The following is an 18,027-nucleotide window of genomic DNA, read 5'->3' on the forward strand; positions in this document are numbered from 1 at the left end:
CTTCTACATTGTCAAATTGGTCTTTTCCTGTCTCTCTTCATTCCCGAAACAGAAAGAAGTCCTTGCGGAACAAGGTCAGGTGAGTCAGGTGCGAGGGGCAAGTGAGACATGCTGGGGTTTTTGGTTTTTTTTGCCCAAAACTGGTGTATTGAGATGGCTTCATGAGCAGGTGCATTGTCATGGTGACAAAACCAGTCCCCATTTGCCGCAAATCAGGACCTTTTTTTTTTGCACACTTTTACACGATCTTTTCAGAACCTCTAAGTAGAAAGCTTGATTAACAGTCTGACCTGGAGGGACGAACTCCAAATGCACTGCGAGTGGACATTTTCATCTGTTCGGGAAGTTGACGGACATCCCAAACAAGGTTTGCTGTCAATCGACAGTTCACCTTTTTTGAAATGAGAAAACCACTCGTACACTTGAGTTTTTCCCATTGTGCTGTCCTTGTAAGCTGTGTTCAACATCACAATTTCCGTGGCATTGTTCCCGAGCAGGAGTCAAAATTTAACAGCCGCACACTCTTCTCTTAAATCAGCCGTGACAAGAAATGAGGCGTGAATGAAATTACTTTTATGAAAAAATTCATTATGACCAGAGAGAACCTTCCCAGGCAATGCCACTGGGTGCACTCAGTTGCTTGATGCTCACCTAGCAGGAAAAATGTGTACTGCGAAAGTTCTGTTCCGGCCAGCACAGTTCCAGTTTTTTCAGATGTGTGTGTGTGTGTGTGTGTTTTCACATCATCAGGAGCCACCAGTCTATTGTCTCATCTGATTCTCCAACACCTTTAGCTGGTCATCTCACCTGCCAATTTGTGTTACTTAGCTCCCATTACCATACAGGCCAGGAGAAGCCTCCACGTGACATCTGGCCCACAGAATTGGAATTTGTCAGCCTCTCCAGTCACAAGAGCTATTTCCTTCAATGTGGCATTGAACTGGGGCACCCAAAGATGGGAGGGAGAATACTGAGGGGAGGAGGAGGTGGTGATGTTAGAAATGACATCCAGTTGGACATTTGGAGCACCTTTACCTCTGCCTTAGAGAGACCAGCTCTGTGCTGGTAATACTAAAAGCAATTGTTTATTTAGGAAATACACTGGAAATTTCAGCTATCTGTAAAAATTCACATAGGTGAACAGATATGCAAATTATGTTTATGCCTTCAGTTATATTTTAATATATACATATCTGACTTCAGTGACTCTTATTATTTCATTGAAGAAAACTAGTCTTCGTGTGTACCTAGTTATTAGGTTGTCATTCTGGAATAAGTAAAATAGAATATGCCAATCATTATATGGAATACAATGTATTTGATGTTTTCAAAAATTAAATTTAAGTACTGAAATGTAAATTAGATAGCTTTAAAATAGTGTCAGCGTATTTTGAAATTTTATTTTGTAAGACCATGGCTAACTTTTACAAGATAGTTCAAAGGCCACGAGACCACTGTTCTTTCTAGCTGTTTCTAATCCAGCTCTTGGAGAGGCATGGGTGAATACATCAGCTTTTTAGCTTAGCCATGTGCTGTGAGAGCTAGATCTCCAATTTCCTGTCAGATTCCTCCCCCCCTCCATTGTGTGTGCTTCTGCTGGATAAACACAATTGGGCCAACACTGGAGAGGGTATTTATAGAGGTAAATCCGAGCTCTCCTCTTAGCTTTTGTGCTCGCTTATGTAGGACACTCGCCTTCTCTAAATCTCAGCGATTTCAAGCATATGATTAAATTTTTGTTGTTGTTCAAGTCTATGGTATAATATTGTAAATGATTAGAAAATGGAAAGGAGTTGTTTTTGAAATAGAAACTTAATTTTCTAGTGGGTCAAGTTTCACTGTAAGTCTGTGTGGTTCCCAAAAAATGTAAATCACTTTTAATGTACAGAAAATTTTCTTATTTTCAGCTATCCGCAATACAAAGATAGTGTCTTGCCTCCTGGACGTGTTTTGGTGATCATAGTGTTATATAATTTCTTACCGCTGTGTGAAATTTGTGTTGATACTCACTGCCAGCCAGCCAATGTTGTCTCCCAGCGACCCCTGTGGATTTCCAAGACTGCAACTGCTCACAAGAGGACACAGCCTAGTTTCTCCCCATTGCAGACCTGCTGGTGGCTTTGAACTGCTGACCATGCTGACTGGAGCCCAATGCTTAACCACTACACCAACAGGGCCCCATGTATTGATATTGACTCTAAATTATGAAGAGTATTTTGAAGCCATCTTTTTTCTAAATGCTTTTTCTTGTCCCCTGGCATTCAGAAACATTACCTGGGAAGAATGGATCAACAGGCATTCTGGAATCATTTTGTCTGCTTGGTGTTTTCGTGGTGAATGATTTCTTTTGGGATTAATGTGTTTGATAAACTGGCAGTAGTGACTACACCACTGTTTCTGTTAAGATGCCTGTAATCCAGGATGCCTTGTCTCCAATCTTTCATTTCTTTCTCATTCCTACCCTCCACCAGGGTTATGACTAGATGACCTGGCCATGAACCACTCACTGGCTAAGAACCTCTCTCTATTTTTTACCTCGGGCCACATCTCTTTCCATTCATGTGAGTTGACAGATGCACCACCGACAGACTCACCCAGGGGTCATATTTCCCATTTCCAAGGTCTCTTCCACCCCCTAATATGGCGGCAGTGCTGTTCCTGCCCATTTCCGTGTGTACCCTGTGCAGAGCACCTGCACCCACCCACAGGCTGTGCTTTTGCCTTCTCTCTCAGCTGGTCTTGTGGGTGCCCTATGGCATATAGGTACAAGCCAGGGAGCACTAGTTCAACTGTGACTGGTGACAGGGTGGTGGTGAGTCAATTGCTCACACAGCTTACTTCCATCTCTGGTCCTGCCCAGGAGCTGCGCTGGGGATCTCATTTGGAGCTGGGCTATGCGGTGGTGCATCCCATACCAAGGCTTAGAGATTTGACAGGAACCAGATCTTTTCTTTTTAAAGTCATTTTATTGGGGATTTATATAACTCTTATCACCGTCCGTCCGTCCATCCATCCATCCATCCATCCATCCATCCATCCATCCATCCATCCATCCATCCATCCATCCATTGTGGCAAGCACATTTGTACATTTGTTGCCATCATCATTCTTAAAACATTTGCTTTCTACTTGATCCCTTAGTGTCAGCTCCTCATTTTCCCTTCCCTCCCCCTCCCTCCCTTCTTCTTTCCCTCCCTCCCTCATGAACCCTTGATAATTTATAAATTATTATTGTCATGTCTTACTCTGTCCGATGTCTCCCTTCACCCACTTTTCTGTTGTCCATCTCCCAGGGAGGGGGTTATATGTAGATAATTGTGATCGGTTTCCTCTTTCTCCTCCACCTTCTCCTTCCCTTTCCCCTCCTGTTATTGGTCCTCCTACTCTCAGTATTGGTCCTGAGGGGCTTATCTGTCCTAGATTCCCTGTGTTTCCAGTTCTCTACCAGTGTACATGCACTGGTCTAGCGGATTTGTAAGGTAGAATTGGGATCATGATAGTGGGGGGAGGAAGCATTAAAGAACTAGAGGAAAGTTATATGTTTCATCATTGCTACACTGCAACCTGACTGGCTCATCTCATCCCTGTGACCCTTTTGTAAGGTGATGTCCAGTTGCCTAAAAGTGGGCTTTGAGACCCCACTCCACACTACCCCCTCATTCACAATGATATGATTTTTGGTTCTTTGATGCCTGATACCTGATCCCATCAACACCTCGTGATCACAAAAGCTGGTGTGCTTCTTCCATGTGGATTTTGTTGCTTCTCAGCTAGGTGGCTGCTGGTATTCAAGCCTTTAAGACCCCAGACACTATTTCTTTTGATAGCTGGTCACTATTAGCTTTCTTCACCACATTTGCTTATGCACCCACTTTGTCTTCAGCTATCGTGTTGGGAAGGTAAGCATCATGGAATGCCAGCTTAATAGAACAAAGTGTTCTTGCATTGAGGGCGTGCTTAAGTAGAGGCCCAATGTCCATCCTCTACCTTAATACTAAACGTATAAATCTATGCACATAGATCCATTTCCCCATCCTCATATATAAATATATTTTCATATGTGCATGCCTATATTTAGACTTTTATAAATGCCCTGTGCCTTCTAGTTCTTTCCTCTATTTCCTTTTGTCCCACTGTCATGCTCAGCCTTCATTTGGGTTTCAGTCATTCCTCTCACTTACATTGCCCTTCATCACGCCCCACCAGATCTCTTACACCCTCCTCACCACTGATTTTGGATCACTTGTTGTTCCCTTGTCCCTGAGTTTCTTAACACCCACTTCCTTTCCACTGCCCCCCCACCCCGGCCCCACGGAACCTTTGGTACCATTGTTTTCTCCTCCAGATTGTTTATCCTGCCTGTCTTATCTAGATAGACCTGCAGAGATAATAATATGCACAAAAAACAAGACAGAGCAAAACAAAGGAACAAAAGGAAAAAATAAAACCAATGACAAAAAAAAAAGCCTGTGAATAGTTCAAGGTCTGTTTGTTAACCTTTAGGAGTATTTCCCAGGCTGTCTGTCTGATGGGGCGCCATACCCTGGCCCCAAAGTCTATTTTTGGTATTCCCTGGGGACTTTGTTGCTCTGTTCCTCTTGCTGTTCTGTTGCACGCCCTTAGTGTTTTGCTTCAGTGTGGTGGGGTCAGGTCAGGCACAATTCCCACACTGTGTCTCCTTGTCTCCTGTATGTCTATGGGTTAGTGAGGGACATCGTGCCTGGTAGTAAGGCTACCCTGTTGTCCTCTCTGTTTTGGCTACTCTGAGCGGAAATATGTCCTCAGGACTTGGTAGACCAAGATGTGCTCCACTCTCTCTTCCTCCCCCTTCATTTGCTCCCATGTGCTCTGACCAGACATGTCCCTCTCCCTGAGCTGTATGTAGCTTCAGTGCTGTCCTCTGAAGTGAATTCTTCTGTGGGGAGGGCGTGCTGTCCATGTAGTTGGAATTGGGGGAGCCAGATCTTAACAGGTTCAGTTTGGTCCAAGCTTTCTGTCTTTTGTAGGGGTCAGAAACAAGGGAAGAACTCTGTCTCAATAGGTCTAACATTCTGTGTTGCCCGTGACATGGACTTGCCCCAGAATACCGGGGCTTGTGTTGAGGTTCTCCCAATAGGGCTCACCATGAGCTTCCGACAGCCTTTTATCTCACCACACAGGCTCAACACCGTGAGGGCTGGTCTATTGCAGAACTCATGTGACAGGGTTCTTATAGCCTTGACCTGCTACATTGCCCATTCCTGCTCTGGCTCCTCCAGCCCCGCCTTACCCTTAATTTACTTCCCGTCAGCCCTATCCTTGCAGTGCTAAAGGAGGGGCACTGACTTGGGTGCAATGTCTGCGATGAGCTGAACTCTGAGGAAGGCCTTCTTCCTCCCTGTCTGGTGGAGCTGTGGTCCCAAGAGAGCAGAGACGAGCCTCAGCGCTTTTCCCCTGAGGGAAGGACGAGGGCACCCTGGGGAGTAAGTAGGTTTGGGGCAGATTGTGGAAATGTGAAGCCCAGGGAACCAGAAGGCATCTGGGAGACAGCCGAGGAAAAGCGAAGTTGTTCTATAAGTTGTCATTCTCAGAAAGACCTCTGGGACTCAGCCTGACAGCACCCGGGTGGATCCGATTCCGATGAGCCTGTCAAAGACTTGGAGAAGTGAGCCAGTGGTAGAATTCTGCCCAGGCCACAGACAGAGCAGCAGGCGCCCCACAGGAGCGACAGGTGCGAACAGCAGTGCGGAGGTATGGAGACATTGAACCTCGCTCAGAACACCAGCACTCTGTGTTACTGCTGTTGTTAGGTGCCATCAAATTGGCTCCTACCCATGGTGACCTGTGCCCAACAGAACGAAGCACTGCAAGGTCCTGCCCACCCTCACCATAGTGCCTGTGCTGGAGCCCATTGGTCAGCCCATCTCGTCCAGGGCCTCCTCCTTTTCACTGTCCATCTACTTTACCAACATGTCGTCCTCGTCCAGGGACTGGTCTCTCCTGACAATATGTCGCAAGCATGTATGATGTAGTCTTACCCTCCTTGCCCCCGAGGAGCACACTGGCCTGACTTCTTCCAATGCAGATCTGTGCCCTTTCAGCAGTGCATGGTGCTGGCGATGTTCCCCAACACCACCATTCAAACGCATCTGGTCTTCTGCGGTGTTGCTTATTCAATGTCCAACTATCACAGGCATAGTATGCAGTGGAGACGCCTCGGCTTGGCGGGGCGGGGTGGGGGGCAGGTGTGCCTTGCTCCTCAGAGTGGCATCCCTGCTTTCTAATACTCTAAAGAGGTTCGTGCCGCAGACTTACCCAATGCACCGTCTTTCAGTCTCTTTATTGCTGCTTCCATGAGCACTGATTGCGGATCCGAGGACGAAAGAATCCTTGGCAACGTTAACCTTTCCTCCTGTTATCACGACGGTACTGATTGGTCCCGTTGTGAGGATCTGGGTCTTCTGTACATTGGGCTGGAATCGGTACGGCAGGCTCCCATCCTCGAGCTTCCTCAGCAAGGGCTTTCATTGCCCCTCCCTTTCAGCAAGCAAGGCTGTGTCATCTGCATTTCACCGGTTGTTCGTAAGCCTCCTTCCCAGCCTGATACCACGCTCTTCCTTACATAATCCAGTTTCTCTGATCGATTATGAGCCGTGCACATGAAGCAAGGAACACTGCATGGTTAACATCAGGAAAGGTGCGTGTCAGGGTTTGTATAGTCTCACCGCGCTTGTTCAATATAGGTGCCGAGCACGTCATCAGAGAAGCTGGATTGTAACACTCCCTGTAGTCTGTAAATAAGACATTAAGCGCGTGTAAAGTGGATGTAGCACAAACAATGTAGCGCAAACAGCAGAGAGGGCTCTGCTATTCTGTTGATAAAGATCTGTCTGTAAATGTTTACTGCAGTTTAGAAAATCTTTGTTGGGAGGAAGGTGAGGGGTTGTCTATGCCAGTAAAGAGTTAAAGTCTGAGAACTGTCCAAAGGGACAATTCTACCCTATTTTGTTAGGTTGCTGTAAGTTGGAATGGACTCAGTGGGAATGTGTTTAGGTTTTGTTTGTTTCAGGTGCTGAGCCTATTAGCTGACCGTGTGGGGGGAAATGACATTTGACTCTTACCTCAGGGTAAACCTAAAAAGAAATGAATTCCCAGAGAAAATGAAGAACCATGAAGTGTCTAGAAATTCACATAGGAATCCTTCAGCAACTCTTTAGAGTCGGGGAATTATCACTCAAACAGAAACAAGAGAACTAAAATAAAGTTAGACGAAATATAAAATTGAAACACTTCAAGATGAAGACTAAAATAAGACTAAGAATATTTGTTCATTTGAAGAGACCAGTAACAGAATGAAAAGTCAAACACATAGTGGTATAAAATATTGACAGGCCATGTAAATATTAAACCTTGCATTTTCAAAGCTAAGGGACTCATACAGATCAATGAAAAGATCCTGAGAATTGAAAAAACCCACCGCTGTGTAGTCAATTCTGACTTAAAACAACCCCGTGAAATTGAAAACTCAACCCCTCCTCAAAAAGATAAACAGGAGACTGAACTTACACTTCACGAAGCGGTGTGTGCACGTGAGCACGAGGTCTTTGAAGATGTACTTCCCTTAATTATTTACCAGGCAGTACAAACAGGAAACGCCATGCAATCTTACTGTGCTGCATGATGCTATCCACAATGGCTAAAAGGACAAACAAGACAACACCTAATGTTAGATTTTGATACGCAGTACTTCTGATGGAACTAAACATCTGGCCAATAATTTTGTAAACAACCGGAAATGATTTTCTAAAATCTAATTGAAGAATACTCGATGGCCGGTGTCTTCAAACTACGGCCCGCCGAAGACGTTTATCCGGCCCGCTGGGTGTTTTTGCCCCGTTTGTTTTTTTACTTCAAAATAAGATATGTGCAGTGTGCCTAGGAATTTGTTCATAGTATTTGTTTTAAACTCTTGTCCGGCCCTCCAACGGGTCTGAGGGACAGTGAACTGGCCCCCTGTTTAAAAAGTTTGAGGATTCCTGCTATGGCTTGCCAACTCCATTCCATCAAAAGCTGTGTGAAAAGTGTTTATACCAGCACCTTTAAACCCACACATGAAACAGCCCAATTCTCCAAAATAGTAGAGTGCGGAGATAGGCGACCATGCACTCATTTAGCGGAATAAGTTGGAGCGAAGAAAAAGAGTGAAGTACTGTTAAATGAATACCATGGGTGATATTCACAAGCTTTGTGTTGAGTGAAAGAAGCCAGAAGCAAGAGAGGGCATATCGTAAGGTTTGATTGACATGAAGTACAGAAATAGACACAGTTAATACATAGAGTTAAAACCAAGAAGGCAGTTTTCTCTAGGCTGGAAGAAATGGGTAAAGTGTTATTTCTTTTTTGGAGTGGAGGTTAGGTTGTCAGATTATATTTGTGATAATTTATTGAGTTGTATACTTAGGGTTTCTCTATGTGTGTTATGCATTGATTTTTTAAAAGAAAGTTTAAAAAGGTACTTTAAAAATATTAAGAGACTCTTGTCGTTAAAACTTGTCCTAAGATCACCCCAAAAATCTTTCCTTTCATTTCATCCAAAATATCTCCTGTTACTGAAAACACACATTTCCAACAAAAAACTTCGAAGGAGAAACTAATTCGGTTTCGCAATGGAAATAAATCAGATTAGCAGTTGAGAGTGCATCTTAAGGCCTCGTAGTCTAGCCGAACAAACACCCCACTTATGCTGTGTGCATACTGTTTCCCTCTTTCCACCCACTGGGATTGATTGATTTTTCTCTTTGTCATTCTGATAACTGACACATAAGTCATTTTTTTCTTTATAATACACAGTCTTATTGCATTTATAAATTAATGGTTTATTTTGTTAACATTTTAGTTGGTAAGAAAATTGTTAAGGAGGTATTCTTAAAAGTGTTGAAAGAAATTTTCTACAATAACAGTTATTGGAAGTATGGTAACTTACTTCTTAATAAAATATTTCTGTATTTCAACCTAATCCCCTGTTTTTTCCCCTGGTGAAGTAAAAGATGAATATGCTCATCTAAGTACTGAATATGTATTTAAGACATGATGTTTATGATCAGTTAACCTTAAATTGCTATAAACTAGGGACAATGTTATCTCTTTTTGCATTTGGCAAACTAGATTACCACTAGAGAATATTTCTTTGTCACTGGAAACCTTCTTTAGAATTTAACCTCAGACTACACTGTGTTAATTCTATTGGGTTTTTAAATATCCCCTTACTGAGAATACCTAATGAGCTCCAAGATTATTTTCACATAAAGAAACCTTTCAATAATGACCATTTTATGAAGGTTAAAAGAATTATTGAAATATGTCTTCCTAAATTCCCATGTTTCCCTCTCTCTTCCCCCCCCCCCTTTAATCTCTATAGTTCATGTACTTCCTCTTTAAAATCTTTTTGCAATTTTTATTTCTCTGGGGAGGATTACACTGAAGGGGTATTGAACTTTTCAAATCTTATGGCACTGTTATCATAGAGCATAATTAAAAAGAAGAAGCTCAATTATTACTCCTGCCCCCAAACACACACGCACACACACACACATGCTTACACACACACACTCACACACACACATACTCCAGTGAACAATAGAAGCTACTATATAATTATAATAAAATAAGACTGAAAGGAGGTAGTGAAAACTAATTTTTATTTCTGATAGATTTGCTACAAGATCACATTAAAGCAGGGGTCCTCAAACTTTTTAAAGAGGGGCCAGTTCACTGTCCCTCAGACCTATTGGAGGGCCGGACTATAGTTAAAAACAACAACAACAAACTATGAAAAAATTCCTATGTACACTGCACATATCTTATTTTGAAGTAAAAAAACAAACGGGCAAAAACACCCAGCGGGCCAGATAAATGTCCTTGGTGGGGCCGCATGTGGCCCGCGGGCCGTAGTTTGAGGATGCCTGCATTACTTGGATATAAGGCTAAACCATTACACTTTGAAATGAACTTCCTCGGATACATTCTTTATTATGAGACTTAATTCTACCTTCTTAAAAATACTGATTTTGGCTCTAGCAAGACATTCTATGTCAGAAAAAATATATATAGACTACTAAAAATCAAAGAAGCATTCCAAAAAAGAAAAAGAAACAGTCCATTCATTTAGCCAATGTTTATTGACAATTTTATGTCAGCTACTGATATATATTTAGTTAGGATTTTTTTTTCTGTGTGTGTGTGTGTGTGTGTGTGTGTGTGTGTGTGCTGGAATCAAGTATAGCATGTTGTCTTTAATTTTATATTTTTATTGAAATTTCAACTTCTACATTTCTTGTAAAGTGAATTCCCACACACTCTTAAATCATACATTGGACCTGTCATCTAATTTGTGATCACCATGCCCATATGTCTGTAGTTTAACGTCCACCACAACCAAAACACCAGACACGTTGCTGTTGAGTTGACTTGGTCCCATGCCAACGTTTCGGACAGTGGACGATGTCCCCTGGGGCTTCCATAGCAGTCTGCACCTTATAGAAATTTTTACAGTGGTCTTCTGCATCAGTCAAGATGTGACGCTTTCCGCTGGTATTGTAAAATTTACATCAGAGAGAATTTACGCTTCTAATGGAGAAATTAAGCTATTAGGGTTTCTCATCTGAAGCTGAATGTTTTATTTCACCGTGAACTGTCAGATCATCAAAAAGTGTATTTGGAAATTTCTCGTTTTTAATTGTGAAATACAAGTGAATTTTGGTAGGAAAGTACTGTTGTGCTCTACTGAACAAAACAGCGGACAGTATCAAGTCTCTCTGACTTAGTGAACATGGGCTTTGCGTTCTAGCAGAGAACGTGATGGTGGAACAAAGCTGAGAAACTGACAGCTTTTGTAACTTAGTGCGTTTACTTAAACTCACCACGACTTGTTTTCTCCAGTGTTGAATGACTAGGCAAGAGTACACACAATACCCTTGGAAAAAAGATGCGACTTTCTGTTCCCATAGAGATTTACAGTTTCGGAAACCCACCGTCACACTTACACTCTGAGGAGTCGGAATGGACTCAGTGGGAATGAGCTGAGTGGCACATAGCATAACATATGAATGTAATGCGTAAAGAAACGATGCACGTTAAACACTTAATGTAGTTCTTGGTACATATAGGTTAAGACTAGCTGCTTTTATTAGGAGCCATGGTGGGGTAGTGGTTACATGTTGGACTGCTCTCAGCCAGGTCAACAGTTCAAAACTACCAGCTTACTCTTGGGAGATAGATGGGGGTTTCTACTCTTCTTAGGAGTCACGGTCTCAGAAGCCCACGGGCAGTTCTGCCCTGTCCTGGGGGTTGCTATGAGTCAGAATTGACTGAACGGCAGGGAGTTGTTTTGAGGCTCCGTTGCTTTTATCATTGGGATACCATTAATACTATGAATGAGTTTAGTTCAGACGTAGTGATGTTGAGGTGCTATTTGCATCTCTTTGGTCTGATGTTAGGACTAAAATTCAGATAAACGATCCTCTGACTCTAGCCAAGCTGTCAATTCCCATACCACCTTTTGACCTGAGTCGTTCAGAGAAGGGCAATCTCTCCAGTCTTTGTTGTGTGGGGTGGGTGGCCTGTGTAAGGGAGAGCATTGGAGAGCATTCCATTGGGTGGTCACGTGTTGCGATAACCAAGATTATCCTCAGATACCCCCACTCTCTTCTGGGGGCAAAGCCGGTCCTGGGCTAGAGGGTCTCAATTCTTATTCTCCAAGTAGGAGAAACCGTGGTTGATGGATCGACTAGAATTGTTCCAGATTGCCCAGAAACAGCTTGTATCAAACATTCCAGAGGCGCCTTAGTCTGGACTTGCTACAGAGGGAGTGCGCTGACTTGGGAATCCATGACTTCCACCTGCTTGAGGAGCTGGATCACCCTTAGAGTTGTACTGAAAGTTTCTCTCTTGGGATGGAGTTTGAACTAAATAATCTCCGGCATTTCTTTTAATAATTGCTGTTATTTCAACAAGTCTAAAGTCCAGATTTTAAAATCATTCCACTTGAGGTCAGAATTGAAAGCCACGAAAACCACTGGGGGCTCTGAGAGAAGAGCCTAGTGCTGCTAACCCAAAGTCCTTTCATCTAATAGCTGAAATCTAGCAGGTACCTGCCTGCGTGACCCCAGAGAGGTCCAAGTCAAGGAAAGAAATACGTGCTTTCCTACTGGTTTGCTTTGATTCGCGAGGGTATGTTCCCATCGGCAATTGATCAATCATTTTTTGCTGAGTTACTGATGGGGGGAAATGATAACGTGCATAAGTATTTTCGAATCCCCCAGTGATAGTTTTATTATATTAGACACATTGGAAATGCACTTTGATTGAAAATGGCCTATGTTTTGTTTCCCAGTTGCTTTTTATCCTTATTACTGGTGGCTGCCGTGGTGTGGAAGATCAAGCAAACCTGCTGGGCATCCCGACGGAGAGAGGTAGCTGTACCGTGATTACCTTTCGTACCTCCTTCTCTGTTGTTTACCTGAGAGGCTCCTCTCAAAGCCCGTTGCATGTCAACGTCATGTATCAAGATTGAGTAAAGCAGGCTGATGGTTTCTCTTTTTTTAAGACTTGGGACAAACCTGACCATTGTCATAGAAGGAATGTTGGGTTATTGAGGCTCTTTACAGCCTATGGGGATTTTTAGTAAATGCAAATATTAATTCTGTTGATCCAACAATCTGTAATCTCTTTAATTTAGAACTTTGGTGAGGTTAAAAAATTCTTTTTGCAAGTGTTTCTGCTGCAATCTACGTGACTAATAAGTCCTTCTTTGTACATTCAGGGAAAAAATTTATCTCTTAGATAAAATTTATTGTGACACTTGATATTTTGGTATTCAAATATGTCTTGTTCCTTTATTTGATAGTTTTGTAGGAGGTTTGAAGAGTACTCTAACTTGATACATTTCCGTATCAGAATCAATCATGAATGTGCCTCATAATTCTAAAATCTGCAAAACAGTGTCCACAAACCGCATTAGATGATAAGCATACATTAAATAAATGTAGTTAGTGAACTTTATTTATGCTAATGTTTAAAGGAACAAATACATAATAATTTGAGGTGCATAAGTACACACAGCCTTGAGGTGCATAGAAAACAAAATATACATCATATAATGGAAAAGTGAGTTTTGACTGTTAGGCTTATTAGTATCCTAGTCAATGCTGTATTTTCTGGTACATTTTCATGTTTAGTTTTGCAATGGTATAATTGTGTGCCTTTCCTTTGTCCTCATATGAAAATACATAAAAATATTGTAATGCAATCCAGACTATTTTAAGACATAGAATTAGTCCATGATGCAAGTTTTCCTTCATTCTTCTCCCACTTATTTTCAAACACCCATATATACTGCCTGTATATAAAGATTTCAAGCTTGAGTTTATTCCTAAATAAATTTCTCAGCTTGTTCTTTTTTTCTGTGGTTAGTGCAACTCCAAAGGGAATGTGCAGAGGATAAATCTATGATAACAAGTAATCGACCTGAAAAGGAGCTTATTGAATTTAAATGTATGATTGTCAAGGAGTGGAATTCGGTATAGAGATTAACAAAAGTCTTCTAGATATTTTAGACAGTTGATTAATGGCAAAACTATAAATTCGGCCAAGAGAAAAACACTTGGTGGATGGACAGTACTAAGACCTTTCAAAACGGAATTGGGCAAATGAAAGCTTTTTTCTCTAAATAGTAGAAAAGAATCTAGGCTCATCCCCCAAACTCAAACTTACTGCCCTTGAGTCAGTACCGACCCATCTGGACCCTACCCCACAGGGTCGTACTGACTCGGGTTTCCAAGGCAGTAACTCTTTATGGAAGCAAAAGCCCTGTCTATCTTCTGAGGTTCGTCTGGTGGTTTTGAACTGCTAACCTTGCATTTAGTAGCCCAACATGCAACTACTATACTCCCAGGGCGCCTTTAGGATCAATTAGGGAGCCTCAGTTTCCACTGGCTTCTTACTAGCAGAGTTGAAATGTCTGATTTGTAATAGATGTAGAATATAATTCTCTAGTATTGCACTGCCAAAACAAACAAGCAAGGATAATTGGGTGTGATCCTTGAAAGTTCCCAATTCAAGACTGCAAGCTGCTCTGTGGGGGAAAGACAAGGCTTTTTACTCAGGTAAACAGTTACAGTCTGATGATTCCTTCAGGACCAGTGCTGAGAGTGGTGATACTGGGAGGGTGGGTAGAAAGAGGGGACTGATTACAAGGATCTACATATAACTCCCTCCCTGGGGGATGGACAACAGAAAAGTAGGTGAAGGGAGATGCCAGACAATGTAAGATATGACAAAATAACATTTATAAATTATCAAGGGTTCTTGGGGGAGGAGGAATGGGGAGGGAGGCAGAAAAGCGAGGAGCAGATATCAAGGGCTCAAGTAGAAAGGAAACATTTTGAGAAGGATGATGGCAACAAATGTACAAATGTGCTTGACACATGGATGTATGTATGGATTGTGATAAGAGCTGATGAGCCCCAAACAAAATGATTTTTTTTAAAAAAGGAAAAAAAGTAAAACCAGTTACAGTCTTGGAAATTCACAGGGACAGTTCTACCCTGTCCTATAGAGTCAGTCTCTGAGTGGACATCTACTAGATGGCAGTGAGTTTGCTTTTTGGACTATGGTCTCATTGAATATCCTTACTTAGGAATGTCTACATACAACTAGATTTATTAACAGTATTTAATGCCCTAAAATTAATGCAAATACTTCATTTACCTCCAAACCTTTCATACTTTGCAAAACAGATAGCTACTTTTGGCAAATACTGTAACACCTCGGCAGGAGCCTGGTGGCACAGTGATGACATGCTGCATTGCTAACCATGAGGTCATCAGTTTGAAACCTCCAGCCGCTCCACAGGAGAAGGATGAGGCGCCCTACTCCTTGAAGAAGCTGTAGTCTCAGAAACCCACAGGGGCAGTTCCACTCTGCCCAATAGTGTCAGAATTGACTTGGGGGACAGGGGGTTTGGAGTATTTTTCTGTCACCTCCTAGGTACAGACCTACCTCATTCTGTGGCACTGCCCCGAGTTGGGCTTGCGGGCAACATGTTTCTTTTTAATACATTGAAAGTTGCAACCTGGAGTCTAGCCAGTCTGTGGAGGCCATGGTTTTCAACGGCACGTGCTCATTTTGCGTCTCCATGTCATGTTTTGGTAATTCTCATAGTTTTTCAAACTTTTTCATCATATTGCATATTACTCAACTACAGTGTCATGTAAACATAATATATGCACTGGGAAACAAAAAATGATTGTGCATGATTTTCTCTTTTTTGCCATGGTCGAGAGCCGACCTTGCCACCTCTACAAGACATACCAATCATGCTTGCGCATTAATCAGAAATTCTGGCCAACAGAAAATACTTCAATATCCCTTGCAATCTTGTTGAAATACAGAATTGGATTTGCCTTTCATAATACAATTTGATTGAGTCAAAATATTTCAAAACAGGTGGCCCTTCTGGAGAGGGTGAGGGAGAAAGAGGAAGAGAGTCCCTTAGGCCAGTTCAAATCTATACATACGTCTTAGGTTACTGCGCCTCTTAATAGTCTTTCAATATAATGTTGTTCTTCCTAAAACCCATTTCAGTTGTGGCTCTTTCTGTTCAAGATATAGTAGTGTTTGTATTTAATTTTCCCACTTGTACTAAAATAGAAAACCATGTCTCATTAAAAAGTTAATGTCATGTTACAATCATGTGGTAAAATATTTTCAGAAATTATCTGACATTTAATCTTACTAAATTAAAAAATACTAGATCCTAAATATTTTAGAAACCGTTTGCATCTTGATGTTCAAAGGAAAGACTCTGTTGTCTTTAAGGACGGCTGTTGGTATACTACTGGGCATCCTTACGCCAGTTCCAGCAGATGGCGATCCGTAGAGTGAAACACTGCCCAGGCCGGTTCCACCTCGCAATCACCATTTCAGTCCATTTTGGCAGCCACTGTGTTGGTTCACCTCACTGGGAATTGTCCTCTTGTCACTGCCTGTCTACCTTACCAAGCATGATATCTGCCTGCAGAGAGCGCTTCCTTCTGAGAACCTCTCAAAAGTACATGCAGGGAAATCTTCACCATCCTTACATCTCAGGGACCTTCTGATTGTATTTCTCCCAAGACAGGATTGTTTGTTCTTCTGGCTGCACGCGGTGTAGTCCTTGTTCTTGGCCAACACCCTAACTCAAGGGCACCCATTCTCCTGTGCTTTCCTGTGTTCCCTGCCCTGCTTTCACACGCATGTGAGGCGATCGGAAGTGCCATGGTTTGGGTCAGGTGCGCCATCACCCCAAAGTGGTGTCACTACGCGGTGCCACTTTGAAGAGGGCCTTTGCCGCAGGCTTGTCCTTGCAGCACATCATTGGATTCCTTGACTGCGGTGCCCACAGGTGTTGCGCGTGGATCCAGGCAAATGAAACCCTGACCGTTTCACTCTCTTCATTATTTATCACGATGTTGCTGATTGGTCCAGTCGTGCGGATTTTTGATTAGTAGAGTGTGATGAGCAGAACGACAGTTTATCTGCAACAGTAAACGAAAGTTACTGAAAGCATTTCTTTTCTTTGGATTTCTGTAATTTATTACAGCGATTGTACTAGTCACGCTCTAAAGATAAGGGTTGTTTAAAATGAAAGTAATCTTTGGACATTTCTTAAAATACTGTATTAATTTAACCAGCCAGATTAGTGTAAAAAAACCCAAAACACCACAACAGTAACGTTTGTAGTTTTGGCTTCTCATTAACACATGCTCACACTTTGTGGTGTCCTTTTAATCTCAGAGACATATTATTAATGTTATAACTTTTGAATAACACCCCCGAGGGTTAAGGGACTCTTAAAAACACAAATTGAAACTGCAGAGGACTTTAACTTTAATATTACCCCATCCTCGAGTAGCCCCAAACTGGTTTCCATGATAATACTACTAAGGTTATGAAGTTTTTATTTTGGAGAGTGCTAATGAATGGAAGCAATAAGTGGATATTGATCAGTGGAAATATTATCATACACTGGAAAGATGAGTTCATTTTTATAGCATGTTCTTTTTACTGGGGTATTGGAAATATTCTGCTTCAAGGAAACACTCAATTTTAGATAAATACTTACACATCATTAAGACACTTGCCAACATCAAGTATAAGTAAAATCTTTGGGAGCATGGGTATACCTAATAATCTTCCGTTTGAAACTAGAATCTGAAGTTTTAATGTGTGTCGCAGAGTCAGCAGTTCATAACCACCAGCTGCTTGTTCAAGGAGAGAGACAGAGCTTTCTACTCCCGGGTAATGGCAGCTCCTATGGTCCTGTGCCAGCCTCACCGTCTTGGCTGTGTTTGGGCCCATTATTGCAACCACTCGCTGAGGGCCTTCCTCTTTTCTTTGGCTCTCTGTTTTACCCCGCATGGGCTCCTTCTCAGGGACGAAGTCTAAAGCAGGTGAGAGGAAGTCTCCCTAAAAGATTGCTTTCATCCAGAGTCTAATTGTACTTTTTCCAAGACCCCCCTCTTTTTTCCTCTGGAAGCCCATTGGATGCTTAGCATTCTTTGCCAACCCCAACTCTTGTTGCTCGGTGCCTTCCCGGCAGTTCCAACCCATAGTGACCCTTTGCACAAAGGAACTGCCCACTGCCCAGTCCTGCGCCTTCCTCACAGTTGTCCCCATGACCGAGCACCTCATTGCAGCCACTGTGTCAATCCATCTCGTGGAGAACCTTTTTCCTCTTTGCTGACCCTCCACTTTACCAAGTGTGATATTCTGTTCCAGGGATTGGTCTCTCCTGAGAACATGTTCCAAGTATGTAAGATGAAGTCTCGCCCTCCTGGCCTCTGAGGAGCTCTCTGGCCCTATGTCTTCCAGGATAGATTTCCTTGACCTTTCAGCAGTCCATGGTACTGCCCGTGTTCTTGTCTAGCACAGTTCAGAGGCATCGGGTCTCCTTTGGTCTTCCTTATTCGGGGTTCAATTTCACACGCAGATGAGGTGGTGCTTCGGCCT

The 18,027-nt window shown here is 42.4% G+C and overlaps 1 protein-coding gene across 8 annotated transcripts in view; it reads left to right on the forward strand.

Moving 5' to 3' along the window:
* The window catches only part of ATRNL1 (attractin like 1), a 647,203-nt gene that overhangs the window by 245,187 nt on the left and 383,989 nt on the right, over positions 1-18,027 (forward strand). For 6 of the 8 annotated variants that reach the window (XR_012780436.1, XR_012780437.1, XM_075534996.1 and 3 more), the window contains one exon: positions 12,371-12,449. The exons of the other annotated variants lie outside the window; for them this stretch is intronic. Coding sequence is in view for 4 of the 6 variants with exons in the window: in XM_075534996.1 (XP_075391111.1) it covers positions 12,371-12,449 (79 nt within the window). In the remaining 2 variants the exon portion in view is untranslated. The remainder of the gene's footprint in view (positions 1-12,370; positions 12,450-18,027) is intronic. 8 annotated transcript variants of the gene reach the window in all.

The sequence above is a fragment of the Tenrec ecaudatus genome, chromosome 16 (assembly GCF_050624435.1).
Source record: "Tenrec ecaudatus isolate mTenEca1 chromosome 16, mTenEca1.hap1, whole genome shotgun sequence".
Lineage (NCBI taxonomy): Eukaryota > Metazoa > Chordata > Mammalia > Afrosoricida > Tenrecidae > Tenrec > Tenrec ecaudatus.